The 15,449-nt window shown below is 33.6% G+C and overlaps 2 protein-coding genes across 3 annotated transcripts; one reads left to right on the top strand and one right to left on the bottom strand.

Moving 5' to 3' along the window:
• Positions 1-3,385: 3,385 nt before the first annotated feature.
• Positions 3,386-8,375, bottom strand: LOC111408323 (NAC domain-containing protein 86-like). Of its 2 annotated transcripts, none has more exons than XM_023038097.1 (7): positions 8,220-8,372; positions 7,815-8,039; positions 5,978-6,255; positions 5,471-5,782; positions 4,674-5,078; positions 4,065-4,128; positions 3,386-3,947 (listed from the first exon to the last, which is right to left on the bottom strand). In XM_023038097.1, the coding sequence occupies exons 2-7, from the start codon at positions 7,969-7,971 to the stop codon at positions 3,550-3,552; spliced, it is 1,614 nt and encodes a 537-aa protein (XP_022893865.1). In that variant the 5' UTR covers positions 7,972-8,039; positions 8,220-8,372; the 3' UTR covers positions 3,386-3,549. The 2 variants fall into 2 exon arrangements, with proteins under 2 accessions (XP_022893865.1, XP_022893870.1); XM_023038102.1 differs by having other exon boundaries at positions 3,795-3,960; positions 8,220-8,375.
• A 6,365-nt stretch (positions 8,376-14,740) lies between these two features.
• Positions 14,741-15,154, top strand: LOC111370794 (uncharacterized mitochondrial protein AtMg00860-like). Its single transcript, XM_022992664.1, has one exon. It carries the CDS (start codon positions 14,741-14,743, stop codon positions 15,152-15,154), a length of 414 nt encoding a protein of 137 aa, XP_022848432.1.
• Positions 15,155-15,449: the final 295 nt, after the last annotated feature.

Raw genomic sequence — 15,449 nt, 5'->3', positions numbered from 1 at the left:
ATTGGGACTTTTTTATGCACGTATTGAGCTTTGGTTTTTCTTCCAAGATTTGTGACTTGGTGAGACAATGTGTTACTACTCCTTGGTATTCTGCGGTGATTAGTGGAACTATAAAGGACTTCTTCAAAGGTGGAAGAGGTCTAAAGTAAGGCGATTCCCTATCCCCATATCTGTTTATTATTGTAGAGGAAGTTTTATCCAAAATGTTGAGAGCTAAATTTTAAGATAGCAACGTAAGATCTTTTTCTTTACCAAATGAGGCTCTCCTAATTTCTCATATGCTATATGCTTATGACATTGTGATATTTGCAAATGGTGGGAAAAAATCTTTAAGAGCTATTAAGGAGGTTTTTTGAAAATAGAAAAAATGGTCGGGACAGATTGTTAATGCTGATAAAACCTCCATTTTTTTCTCTAAGCAGATCACTGTGTCAAGAAGATAGATGCTCTTAAAATTTACTAGATTCACGGAAGGTAAATTCCTTTTTAAATATTCAGGGTTTCTGTAGTCACGGGAAGATTGGGACTGGAGATCTTAAAAGTGTGGTAAGAAAAATTTGTATAAGATTGGCGGGTTGGCAAAGTAGAGTGTTATCTAAGGGGGCTCGGCTTTTGCTTCTAAGAACATGTCCTTACTAGCATTCCTCTACATCTGCTTTCTTTTATTAAAGCACTAATTTTGGTAATAAAAGTATTAATAGAATCCTTAGTGACTTCTTATAGGGCTATGCGAATGGGAAGCCTAAGAAGAAATGGTTAGCATGGGACAAAGTTTTATATAACTGTTAAAGAAGGAAAAGGTGGGCTTCGAAATCTACAGAAAGTACAATCATCCTTACACATGAAATTTGCTTCAAATATTTTGACTAAAATATCTCTTTGGTCAAAAATTTCTAGGGCAAAATATATTAAGGACAAATATACATATCTCAGGAGGATGCTACTAAGGGATCAAGATTATGGAAGATGGTTATGAGATGTATGCCAAATGTTCTTAAACGATCTAGATGGCGAGTAAAGGAGGGTAGTATATCATTTTGATAGAATAGATGGTGAAATATGTATCCTTTGAGAGATCGGGTGCAATTGGTTGAACAAATTAAAGTCTTGATCAAAGATCTTAAAGGTGACAATAGGTGGAATGAAAATTTCATAGAGGAGCTAGTTGGGAGAGATCAAGCTGGAAAGGTTCTTGTTAAACTAGGAAAAATTAAGATAGGTAAAGTCAGATTGATTTGGACTCAAAGATTGGATGGAAAATTTGCTGCAAAAAGTTCTTAAAAAGCTATAAGACTTCAGAGGCAAATACCACAGTGTCATGATTGTATTTGGCACCCAACTCTGCCAAAGAAGATTTCATTAAATATGTGGTTGGCCATGAAATGAGGTCTCGCGATAGATGACTAACTTCAAAAGGTTAGTATTTCCATTGTATCAAAGTGTATGTGTTGTTTACGGAGGGAATATGAGGATACACAATAGAGATAAGCTGAATTTTCAACTTAACTATGACAATAACATAAAATGTACATACGGATGCAAAATATATAGTAAGCCCAATAGCTATCTTCTAAGTCCAATCTAAAAATGGACATGTGTCCCAAAACAATGATATATGCTCTATAAAATGGGTTATACTAGTAAACTCTATTAGATGGCTCTGACTCCAAAATCAAAGGCACAATTCCTAAAGATGCTCAGAAATTCAACTACTACCTGATAAGAAAATCGTAGGAAAATATATGAGTTGATAACTCAGTAAGTGAAGAAGTTCGAAAATAATTATACTTTTTTATTTATACATTTTTTATCGAAAATCAAGTTTAAATCATTTAAAAGTCATTTAACAGTTCACAGTATAATAGCATATAATAAGAATCAAGATTTGAAACATCTTTATAATGCTTAAAATATCATCTCAACATGCTATAATCATCAACTGAAATTTATACAATCATCACATTGCATCACATCAAATGTACTAAAAAATTCACCAAAATGTACTCTCTGACCGAAATCTATAATCTAGTCATATGCACATAGACTACCCTTCGGGCTAAGCACTCCCAACACAGGCCTCAAGCCTCCTTAGTGAACGAAAGCAGGTCTCAAAGACCTCTCATAATCAATTCTAGAACTCGATCAAGGCTCCTCAATGAATTATATACACACGGTCAAGACTCCTCCATCCACGATTAAGACCTCTTAGTATAGTATAGAACAGAGCCTAAGCTCTCGGTGAACTAGAAGAATTCTATAATCACGGGTACTTCTGGTCGATCTCAATATTACATATGTTTCACATTTCAATTCACAAATAATTCACATAAGTGCACATAGTGTAATAAAATACTTAGTTTATCAATACTTGATAATATTTAAGTTTTTCATTCACCGAACTATGTACGCAAATCAACTTGACTAGTAAGCTATCCCGATACATGTATCGCTACCTGAAATATGATATAATATTAAAATCAACAATTAACTATTTTAAGAAATTTTGATAATTTGATAGGCGATACCAAAACTTAGTCTTTTCATATTTAAGCAATTTCTAAAGTTCCTTTAATCACTTAAGTTAATTTTTCTTTCATTTAACCTAATTACATAGAATTTCCTTCGATAAACTTGAATTTAATTAACAATTCGATAACTCTAAAATTTAACATAACTTTTCAATAAAGCAACTTTTCATTTACCTTTTAAAACTGAGGAGATGAGCTTAATAGCATAAATCACTTATTTTAAATCACGTTGTCAAAATTTTTTATAATTATTATTATTCTTCTTCTTCTTTTTTCCTTTTCTTCTTTCTTCTTTCTTCTTTCTTCTTTCTTCTTTCTTCTTTCTTCTTTCTTCTTTCTTCTTTCTTCTTTCTTCTTTCTTCTTTCTTCTTTCTTCTTTCTTCTTTCTTCTTTCTTCTTTCTTCTTTCTTCTTTCTTCTTTCTTCTTTCTTCTTTCTTCTTTCTTCTTTCTTCTTTCTTCTTTCTTCTTTCTTCTTTCTTCTTTCTTCTTTCTTCTTTCTTCTTTCTTCTTTCTTCTTCCTTCTTCCTTCTTTCTTTTCCTTTCTGCTCTCGTTCCTTTCTATCTGTGTGCATATAAAATATGTTTGTGAAATTGGATTTATATATAATTGGATTATAATGGAATGGATTTGGTTAATATATATCCATTCCACCGCCTGCCTTTTCCACTTTTGTGTTTTTGGTTTAAATTTTTTTTATTTTTATTTTTTATTTTATTGTGCTGGCATGACATATTTGACATCAATTGTGGTTGTTGACTAATTTAATTAGATAAGGTACTACACACCAAAAGTAAGGGTTTATTAATAACAGTCAAATTTACTTTCCAAAAAAAAAAAAAAGGAAGGTGCACTTAATTAATTTGACTCCAAATGGGAATTTTCTTTTAATAAAAAAAGGTATTTAAATGTGTAAAGTTACCTCTTTCATATTACAACTGTGGTTAGCAATGCGAAGAAGAAAAACGTATAAGTCAATTTGAAGAGGGTATGTATGTGTTCTACCCAAGTGACAAAGAAAGCTAAATCAAGGTTGAGGTTATAATAAGGACTTTTAATACACCAAGCAACATATTTCTTGAAAAAGAGAGGAAACTGTCACATAATCTTCTATTCGTGGAATCTGATTTCAGTGAAGGAATATTGCCATGAACCATCTTGGGGTTTAGATATACTCGAACTGTCCTTGAAGGCACCACTTGTTGATACAGTGTCTTGGGGGCTTGTCTCGTTGAAATGAGCAATCCATGGTTTATTTCAGTTTTTTCGTACACCGTAAAACTCTGGGTGCTCGAAAAGTCATCAATGCCTCCATCCGACAAGAAGTTGTCAGTAGCATTTTCATTCACAAATTCAGCAGACATATCATTTTGATTTGTATAAATGATATCAGTGTCAAAGTTTAGTTTGCTGGTTCCTCCTGCAATGAAATACTGTAAATTTATAAGCATAGATAATGGAAAAAAGAAAAGAATGGAAATTGACATGGCACAACGATAAAAAAGATTAATGATAGGAAGAAGTTAAAGTGGCAAACCTTGAAAATCATAAAAATTGGAAATACTCTCCACTGGAATTGTCTTGTATTCCTCATGAAAGGTCTGTCAAGGACAAACAATAACATAACTAAGCAGTCAGAAATTTCACTTTTTTAGAATATAAAAGTTGATGGCAAAAGGTTACTGTTATAGTAAACTATTTATCCTAAAAATATAGATGTACATTCTTATTAAAAAAATAAATAAAAGAAGATTGAATCCAGAACCCCACCGCCCTGCCCTTGGAACATCATAAGGGAGGTAAATTGCGGGATATGTCCCAACAGGTCAGGGAACAAAAGCTTACCCGTATACTGATAACTACAAAGAGTCAAATTTCATATTTCAGGAATCAAACCCTCACACTGCGGCTACCAGCAAAACTAATATTACCTTACTCCTATCCTTTGCACCACTGAATTATGTCCTTGGGGGGCTAGATATACATTCTTATACCTTCTCTAGGAAGTCAATGACTACTCATTCTCTATCATAGGCTTCTCTGACAGTAATAGTTGGGCGTCTAAGAGGTGGTCATTTCAAGGTATTTCTAAGGTAAAATTTATTGGAGAACTTGATTTAAACTTTAGTAGTACAAAGTAGGTTACCTTTTCAAGTTCCCTGTTCGACATCCCTACCCTTCTCAAGTTTTCGGCCGTTCTCTCCGATGCAAAAACTTCATCTTTTTTCTCAATTTTGATAGACCTATGATTCGGTTCGTCTCTTAAGTCGTCCATGTATTTGAAGGGACCAATACCATGTATTTGGTTATCGTGGGGCGGAAATGAAAAATCCTCAACTGGAGCATAAATTCCGCCCCATGTATCTTGATTTTGAAACTCGTGAGAAGCTTGAGCAACTGAGAGAATTTCCTCCAATATATCTGAAGGTTGATTTGTATTTTCATGAAAAGCATTGGAATGTGACAAACCAGACTGTGGGAAGTCCTGAATTTCCAATGGTGGGAATGTAAAACGATGTTGTAACCTTGCACACTCTATTGCTAAATCAACCTGAAAAACATAAATTATAAACTAATGTAAAGACGAAAATATATATAGAGTAGTTTAAAAATTTTGTATGCCCTATGGTCAAATTTCGAGCCTAGTTGTATGAATGATGTTCAACATGATATGAGAACAAGTATGAGGCTGAGTTCAAGTCACTTGCCCCATTATTTATAGAATGTTGTGCACGTTTCAAGTTTTTTGATATTACTAGATGTAACAAATGTTAAAGACTAAAATCAAATAAATAATGTATCGCTTCTCTAACTGCTATTAAATGAATGGTTCATCAAAAAGAGAGAAGAGAAGCGCGTTTTTGGAAAGATGCGCATTTTCAATTGGTCCGTGATGGCCGGATGTAAGATGAATTATTTACTAGTAAAGCTGAAACTTTTTACCTTGGAGGGTGTATATGATGTTGGTGAACACTGAGAATATGGATTATTTATGAAACCAAATGCCTCTTCTGATAAGTACTGTGTCCATCTTCCATCATCTGGGCCATTTATATTCATCTGAAAGGCATTGGTGGCACTGGATGAGCAGGTTCCCAATGGCAATGGATAGTCTGAGCTATCAAAATCATCATATTTTCCTTGAGAGTACATATCAATGCTGGAGGATCGCTCACTATCTGTGGCCAGATATTGGTCCCCAATTTTCGGGCTGTTCAAGCTCTTCTTGAATACACGGCAAAGCGCGTAAGCTTCCTGAGAACTCATTCATAAAACCATTTATTTTTGTGACGTGTATAGATTTTCTGTCTAAAAGTTAGATAGGAGAAAATCCTACTTATAGGATTATAAATAATTTATAAACAAGATCCAGATGATATTACTGGAGACGGAAAGAATATGTCTTAAGAAGAATAAAAGGTTAAAACATAAGATAAAACAAGATTGCACCTGCAAGCCGTTGGCATTTTCACATTCCCTTTCATCTAATCGATATTCGTGCATAATCCAATCGGTTCGAGTTCCATGGGGAGCTCTACCTCCGTAGTAAACTAGGGTCTTCTTCATCCCAACTGCCCTCGTTTGTGAGCTCACCTTTCTATCCTTTCCAGTGGCCTTCCAGTATCCAGCTTTTGTTGCCCGATTAGTCCTTGACCCATTCGGATACTTACGATCTCGAGGGCTAAAGAAGAACCATTCAAGATCTTTGCTTGGCAATAATGACTTCCCTATACAAATTATTTTCAATTGAATCAGTTGTCTTCCGATTCTATGAGCATTGAAAAAAATACATACAGAATATATATCAAAAATTTAATAAACCAGAAATAAGATGACATTATAGAAATTGTTTGTCAAAATGCGAATCATTTCTAGAGAAGTTAATAAAGATGATTTATTCTTGAAAATTCGTATCTGAGTAGCAGAAAAGGGATTAAGGTTCGGTCATATTTTGTGGAAAACAATGTAACCATATGCTTTGCTTTGCTTTTTGACGGCATCTTGATCTTTTTGATTAAATAGGGACTATGAAATAATGATCTTTATTTCGAGGAAAGGAAAATGAGATTATATATGATATTATTGACTGATAAAGTGTGTTCAAAGTATATAGTAACCTATATTCATAATAGTTATTGATCATCCAAAAGAAGGTGGAGCACGCGGAAGGAATATTAATCAAACTTCACTTTGCAGCTTCGAATTTTCACATCCCATCGCAGAATACTTTTAATCACAGTAATTTATAATCATAAATTCCAGAATCTCCCATATAATTTCTTTTGCATTAGAAAAAGAAGGTTATGAATAATTATTTGATACAAGTTTTTCATTATTTTATATTTAGGGCATAAGAAAACACTAAGGGTCCGTTTGATTGCAAAAATGAAATTGAATTGAATTGAAAACGAATTCTAGGGCATTGAATTGTCTATAAATTATTTTCCTAGGAATTATAAATTATTGCGTTTGATTGGTATAATTTTTCACATGGAAAATGTTGAAATAAAGGTATTTTTTATGTTTGTTTGGCTTTATTTTACATGAAATTGTCAATTAAAGAGATAAAATTTACTGGTATTGGGTATGAAATTTGTTTCCATTACCAACAAAAAAAATCAAGAAAATCATCTATCTTTTGGTGTTCGTTTGACTTTGTTTTACATGAAAATTGTGAGTAAAAGGGAAATATTTTTTTACAATAATTCTTAGAATCTATTTCCATTGCCAAAAAAAAAAATTAAAAAATTAAAAAATTAAAAAATTGCTACAGTAACCGAGAATTCCAATTTCACCATTTTGGTGAGAATTCCAATTCCATGATTTCATGGAAAATGCTGACATGGCAAAAAAGTGAGAATTTCAATTCCAAGGAAAATTTTGGACAATCAAACAACCAAAAGTTGGAAAATAGAATCCAATTTCCACTGAAAAAGTGGAGCAATCAAACACTACCTAAAATTTTTCTTTATGTCCAATGAGGAAAAAATAAAAATCTTTAAAAATTATCAGGGATGAACCAGATTTTTACCCCGTTTACAATTGCAGACTATGGCAAATAAAAGGCTGTATTACCAGGTTGAATGGTCTGATGATATAAAAAGGATTACTGTGTGTCATGCCAATATTTCAGCTAAAGCTAATAAAAATGAGACCAATCAATTTGTTATACCTTTCTTCATCTTCACTTTGTTTGAAATTATTTTGCATAGCTAATTTGATCAATCAATTTCCAATAACTATCCTATCATACAAAATTCAGCTATGGATTAAAAAAGAAGAATACCTGGCAGGTCCCATGGCTCGCACTTATAGAGATCAACTTCAGGAATGATTTCAAGATCAATCCTCTGCCCATTGATCTTCCGCTTTAGATAATAAGCCACGAGTTCCTCATCAGTTGGATGAAAACGGAATCCCGGAGGCAATGAAACAGGTGCCATCTCCCTTTGAAATCCAAAACACTCGAAAAATACAAAAATAACTTTCACCACCCCTCTTTGGAGTCTAGCTAACTGCAAAAGATTCATGCAAAAAACCCTAAAACAAATTAGTCACAAATACTAACAATATCGTAGAAACATGCATTTTCTTAAACAATCCCTATCGACCGAATGCCTTATGATTCGAACATCATATGATGTCGAATGTGTGCATGTTTGTGTGAGAGAGAGAAAGAGAGAAATCTTACAAAATCTAAAGAAGGGAAAGAGAGGAAGATTGAGAAGTATTGGTTTATTGATATATAAGAGAACAAAAAGAGATGAGAAAAGCAAATTGGAGGCTCCCAACCCCACACACTTTTTTTATTATATTAGTTTTTTCCCATCAAATGTTGCTTTATTAGTCTTTCTTCTCAAGCCCTGTACTCTCTCTCTCTCTCTCTCTCTCTCTCTACATTCTTTCTTCTCATATATATGTGTGTCGTAATATATCCCTATCTCTCTCTCTCTCTCTCTCTCTACATTCTTTCTTCTCATATATATGTGTGTGTCGTAATATATCCCTATCTCTCTCTCTCTATCATGTCTCCTCTCTCTTATAAAAATTGAACTATTCAATCTCATTATTCCACATAAACTGTCACATCATCGATATTCCATCGTAATAATGATAATAGCATTTTTTTAGGCCTTGTAGGGTTGCATAGTTGGAGTCGTAGTTAGCAGTGGACGACCCATTGAACAGGAAAAATATAAAAATAAAAATATAGTAGACGGTCAATAGTCACACCATGATGATGTGTTGTTTCATTCCCCCATCTCCGGCTAGGGAATTTTTTATTTTTTTTTTTAATCTTTTTTGTAACTTTAGCTGGAGGTTTGGCCAAGTCCCCTCGTAATTATATAATTGGTTTTATCTTTGAACTAATAGAGCGTGTCATATTGACTCTGTGGCTAAAATATGCCAAATCCCTAGCTCAATGAGAAGGATTTGTTCTGGCTAAGGAAGGCATGGATCGGAGATTGAATTAGGCCCAGTGTGACTCATTGCACATTGTGCAAAAATTAGATCATACTTTAGTTTCGCCACATATTCTTCTTTTTCATCTGATATTGTAGCACTTTTTAGGTATTTGGGCCGTAGATTACGTGGCTTTATTTCCAAAGATTGAAATAGAACGAACTTGATCTTACTTCCTTCGATTAAGCCAAACGAACAGGTTCAGTAACAGGAGCCTATTCCTAGGGTTGAAATGTCAGCCACTAATTGGCAGTGTTTTGTATTACATTTTTAACTTCCAATAAGAATTCGTCAAGTATATATCTGTTCAGTCTCTTTCTGTAGCAGGATTATATTTCTTTTGTCATTTTAATTCCAGTTTTGCACAACTTGGCAGATTATGTTCATCTTTTTCTTTTGTCCACTATTCTCAATGATCTGAGTTAATGAAATATTTGCTAGGGGTTTCAAAAATAAAAAGGGAGAGATCTTGAGAAGCATGAATTGAGGAAAATGGAGAGATCTTGTTGGAAAATAATTGGTTACGATGACATGCACAATGGTAAAATATAGAAAGTAAAACTTATGGATTGATCGAGTCTCGTGATAATACGATGTCATAAAGTGAAATTGCCCTTTTGTTAACTGTCGCGACCTCTTTGGACAATCACTCACAAGATACAACGATCAATCACAAATGATTTCAAAACTCTCAAATGTACTCTAAAAAAATAGATAGCCTACAAAAGTCAAGTATGAAGAATCACTGAATATGAAAATGATAATTTATTTTATCTATTTTTCCAAAGAGCAGACATGTGTTGATATAAACACCGACCTCCCACACAAATTTTCACGCTGTTCATCAATTGGACACTTAATTTAATTTAATTATTTCTTTTAAATAATATATTTATTATATATAAATAACAGATCTGAGTATTCATTTTTGTTTTATACGATTTTCACGTCATAAAAAGAGGAAAATATGGATTTAGCCATTCGAGTCATGCTAAGAAAAGAAAATCCCTGCCAGCTTGACTGCCTTCAATGCTTGCTGTGTTTGATTTTGTTTCCTTTCAATTTATGGAATTAGTCATGTTTGATCATCCCTGTGTTATGGTTTTCACCCTTCTTGAAGTTTAATTAACTTTTTTTCCAAATTTCCTCCATTATTTCTTCATTTGTGATATTATAATGGGACGAGTTTGAATTTTCAAGGCCGAGTTCTGAGCTCAAATTTTAGTTATGAACTAACTATTATCTAAAATTTCACATTTCACATCTTTCTACAGAAAGTGCATTTGATCTGCAAGTAAAAGGAGTGTTAAATATATAATTAATATCTAACAAAATCTTTAAATTAGGTGATCATTCAATAATTATATTCATGATTGCAGCACGTACACTAATTTTCATTTCTTGATGGAAAATTTCTCAACATTTATTGCATTTTGTGTATTGTGTATTAATTAACATTTATTTGTCATTATATATGTTGAAAAAATTATTTATTTGAAATTATAAATGTATTTGACACATAAATATTGATAGAAATAGAAGATCGCGTAACTTATTAATTATAAAGAGAAAGACTATATTTATGGGATTACGCAATGAAAAAATATGTACTAATTAGTAATTACAGAATCACATTATTATGAAATAATAACAATACTCTGAAAAATGTTGAGAGATATTATGAAAATCTTTTTTATTCATCAACACTAATTATCCAAGAATTTTTCCATCCGGTTTGAAGACTCTCTTCGCTCGGAGGAAAAAGGAAAAGCAAAAATAGATCATGAAACACCTACACACTCGCAAACATAAAAAAATAAAGATTTTATTTGAATATTTGGATAAAACAGGGAATTCTTTCTGTCTTTTAGATATATAATTATAGTAATTCATTTTCATTTGGTGCTTTCAAACTAGAAAGGGATCTCTTTGGGGCTTCCTTCGTCAAGCATTTCCATGCAATGAACAAATAAAGACAACACAATAGATAAATACAAAAATTCATCATGAGCTTCCAATATATGTTATAATGTCCTTTTATTTATTCCAAGTGAGTAAACTCTTTCACTTTATTTTCCTCTTAATAATTCGAAAGTAAGATCTATTAGGACTAATATCCATTATAAACATATTAAATAGTTACACCAAGAACAAGAAAAATGGATGATAATATTGTGATAAGATATTAACGTCACATCATGCATATTTCAAATCAGTTCTTCAATAAAATGTCACAAAGTGATTTTCAGCATTTTGTGAATCCACTTGTGACCTTTTTTTGGCCAAAAAAATACATTTTGTAGCTAAAAATCCGCTTGCTTGTGCTTACAACTTGTCAGGGATGCGAGTCGAGGTGACAATCGACTCGTCCCACTTAACTTACCTTGAATCCATTCTAGATATGCATAGACCTCCTCTAAAAATCTATAAATATATCGAGTCATGTCAAATGCAACATAGTAGGCACGCTATTAATATATACTTATACTACATATATGGTAGAGTGTTGGATGTGAACATTACAATTGAGAAAAATTACATTTTTTGTTTTTATAAGTACCCGTCATTTACTACCTAATATACATGTGAATAGTAATTTAAAAATACTTTTTATAATATTTAAAAATTGATATCAAAGATGACAGAATACATAATTTTTTAATTAGCATCAATAAATTTCAAAAGATAGAAAAAAGGACACCTTCTTTTGTGACCATATATATTGTTCATTGCAAGTTGCAAGTACCAAAGAGAATTGTTGTACAAGTTAAAATATTGTGTATGGATACAACATTGGGCAAGGAACCTTATGAAATCTTATGAACGAAAAGCACAAAAAGATGGATTCATGAAATGGAAAAGTTTATAGGATTTGTTCCTCCTATGCAACCTTGGAACTCTTTATTTCACGTGGCAAAAGTAGGCCCCATAATGATAAGTTATGGATCGCTAGCTTCTTCTTCTTCTTCTTTTTTTTTTTTTCCTTTTCTTTTCTTTTTTTTTTTTAATTCCAAGAATTGAATTGCTTTTCCCGTGATAATAATGTATTTTATTGTGTGTTAATTAATTAATTCATGGACACAGCATCGGCGCTTTATTCTCGCAATGGTTTTCAAGCCATCTATGTTAGACTTCACATTTGTTACTAGTGTGTCTTGTGTATATAACAAGAAAGAAACTTATTTTGAATATATTGAAGGTGTTCTTTCATATAGTTTTAAAGTGCTTTTTCAAAAGAGAGAAACAAGTTTACTTAGGAAGTTAGAACTTCTAAAATGTTTTAAGTGATTCTACGGGCTACCATTTAAAGTCTGGCACAATTGTCGTTAAGTCAAATGATGGGGTTTAGTATTTAACAATTGAGTAATGTTATTCACAGTCGCTCACTACGATAGTCGTCTTATGTGACATCTTATATGGCGGTTTGTGATTTTATATATATTAATATAGTAGTTTTTCTTGCCACATATATCTAATCACTAATCGTCACATGCGTGCCATATAGGATGATTGTGGTAAATAGTAACTGCAAATAACATTATTCTTAACAATTATATTACTATTAAAATAAAATAAAATAGAACTTAAAGACGTTACAAATCTAGTATTTCACTAATCACGGAAACAATAGATCAGAAAATACTTAAAGAAGTATTTATGTGTTTTAACCACTCTGGCATTGAAGATACCACAGGTCAGGGCTCAGAATAATTGTAGCCATATGTTTCACTCTGAAAACCCAAACACCTGACCCAATAACTAACCAAAGTTGCTTCGGTGGACTGAACGACAAACCGTGACTACAGATTAATAATCTCGCTCAATCAACGTTCAAAAATTGTGTTTATCTCACATAAAGAATAAGAAATTGCCCGACCAGAAGTTGGAGATTGAAGAACAAAACAAGATAGAAAAGTTTGAGAAATGGCGTGTCTGAATGGAATGAGGATTAGGACAATAGAGAGTTGTATGTATACTCTCGCTGTCAATCATTGATCAAACTATCCAGAGCAACTAATAACTTAAGCAACTGTCAATAAACAACCATAAAGAAAAAGGCTTGATTGATCGATCCGCCAATTTATGCTTCGCAATCACGTAAAGCATGAAAAATATATTGTTTCTTATCGAGTAAGGTAATTTGAGACTCCCTGGATCCGTTAGATTAGAAGGTAGTCTGTTGAATAAGAAAGCACTGCACTCATTCAATGCAATGGTCTCAAACTAATTCAATCTTTTTTTCTTTTTTCTTTTTGGACAACATTTTTTTCAAGAACTTTGCATAGTTTAAAATTTGAGATATAGCTAACAGGATACTATTACGAAGCTTTTTATACATGTCCAAGAATTTAGTAACTATTCTTCGAGCTTCTTCTTTTGCAACATTTGAGGAAAGGAGACAAGAAGCACATGGATAAAAACAGTTGCTTGAACAGCGACTCTAATTTAGGATTATTTTTGCTAACTGATTAGACTGATTCACATGCTCCTCATCCGTGGTAGGTACCTTTTCGTTCAATGCCACTTGTCTCTTAACTGTAACTTCTAGAAGTTGAATTCCACTTTGCGTAGTAATTGCTGAAATGTTTCCCCTGACTTTTTTCGAGAACTTTGAGGATATGAAATAGGAGATATGCATGCTCGAACTGGAGTTGGAGTTTTATAGGATGATCCTCAATGATTTCGTCCTCCAAAACACTTACAGCCATCACATGTTTTTTTGAATTGATTTCATTGCCACTTGGCAAGGTCCCTAATGGTCTTTCTAAGAGTACCCTTGCTATTTACTCTACCTGATTTTTTGAATTTTATATTGTTGACCCTTGATTATGAAGTCTTATTTCAATCTTTTTGCATAAACTGGGTTGTAATTCCTGTCATTTTTCCCATTGCTTCTTCCCTTGGATCTTTCCTTTCTTGCAGTAAAAAACTCGATAGCATATTCTAAGGTGGTGCTTAGAGATGACTATGCATTACTCTAAGAGAAGTTCGAATGGTTTCTCCAACACATATTGTATGGTGGAATGGGGATTGTTTAGCTATCTGATGAGGACATCCCAATTTTAATTATTTTAGTTGGACTTTTATTTCTTAGTTAGACTTAGGTTATTTTATTTTTATGGACTTGTGTATTGGGCTTGGCCCTAGATTTACAGTAGTTTCAGTATTTAACCTATTTTACATTATTATTTTTCAGTTGATGAATTTGATTAAATAAAAGTTCGGCTACAGCCCCATTTCTCGTCTTCCGTGTTCTTCCCCCGGTTCCCCTTCTTCTCTTCTCCTCTCTTCTCCTTCTTCTTTCTTTCTTATTCTTCTTTCGTCCCAGGGGCATCCCTCCCAAATTTACCTCATTATAGGATGAATCCTACCGAGCACACTAAACTTCAAAGGCAAGTGGATGATCTCCTTCACAAAGGATTCATTCGTGAGAGTTTAAGCCCGTGTGCTGTCCCCGCCCTATTGATGCCCAAAAAGGATGGTTCTTGGAGAATGTGTGTGGATAGTCGCACGATCAACAGGATCACGGTGAAGTATCGTTTTTCCATTCCTAGACTTGACGATATGTTAGATATGATGGTTGGTGCCACAATCTTTTCGAAGATTGATCTGAAGAGTGGATACCATCAGATTCGAATTCGCCCAGGTGATGAGTGGAAGATCGCATTTAAGAAAAAAGATGGTTTTTATGAATGACTAGTCATGCCTTTTGGGCTAAGTAATGCGCCAAGTACCTTTATGCGAATAATGACACAAACTTTCCAACCTTTCATGGGCAAGTTTCTTGTTGTCTACTTTGATATCCTCATCTATAGTAAGACTAAAGAGCAACACCTTGACCACCTCACACAAGTTTGCTCTACCCTTCGTGCAACTAATCTATATGCTAATGTCAAGAAGCGCTCTTTCTTCACCGACACAGTCATTTTTCTGGGGTTCATTGTTTCTTCGACAGGGGTATCCGCTGACCCTGCTAAGGTTCAGGCGATTATTGACTGGCCTGAGTTTAAAGTTATTCATGACGTCAGGAGCTTTCACGGCTTAGCTACATTTTACCGTCGCTTTATTAAGGGGTTTAGCACTATTATGGCGCCTATTACGGAGTGCATGAAGAAAGGGAGTTTTATTGGACACAAGAGGCGGTTAAAGCCTTTAAGTTAGTCAAGAAGCGAATGACGGAGGCCCCCATCATGCGTCTTCCCAATTTTTTCAAAGTCTTTGAAGTTGAATGTGACGCCTCCGGGGTAGGTGTAGGCGGAGTCTTAAGTCAGGATCGTCACCCTGTTGCCTATTTCAGTGAGAAGTTAAATGAGGCCAAACAGCGGTACTCAACTTATGATAAGAAACTGTATGCAGTGGTCCAGGCTTTGCGCTATTGGCACCACTATTTGTTACCCCAGGAATTTGTCCTTTATTCGGATCACGAGGCTCTCCGTTACCTAAACTCCCAGAAAAG

This window comes from Olea europaea, chromosome 2, assembly GCF_002742605.1.
Source record: "Olea europaea var. sylvestris chromosome 2, O_europaea_v1, whole genome shotgun sequence".
Taxonomy (NCBI): domain Eukaryota; kingdom Viridiplantae; phylum Streptophyta; class Magnoliopsida; order Lamiales; family Oleaceae; genus Olea; species Olea europaea.
The sequence above is the reverse complement of the archived record's forward strand: the minus strand, read 5'-3'. Positions and strand labels throughout refer to the sequence as shown.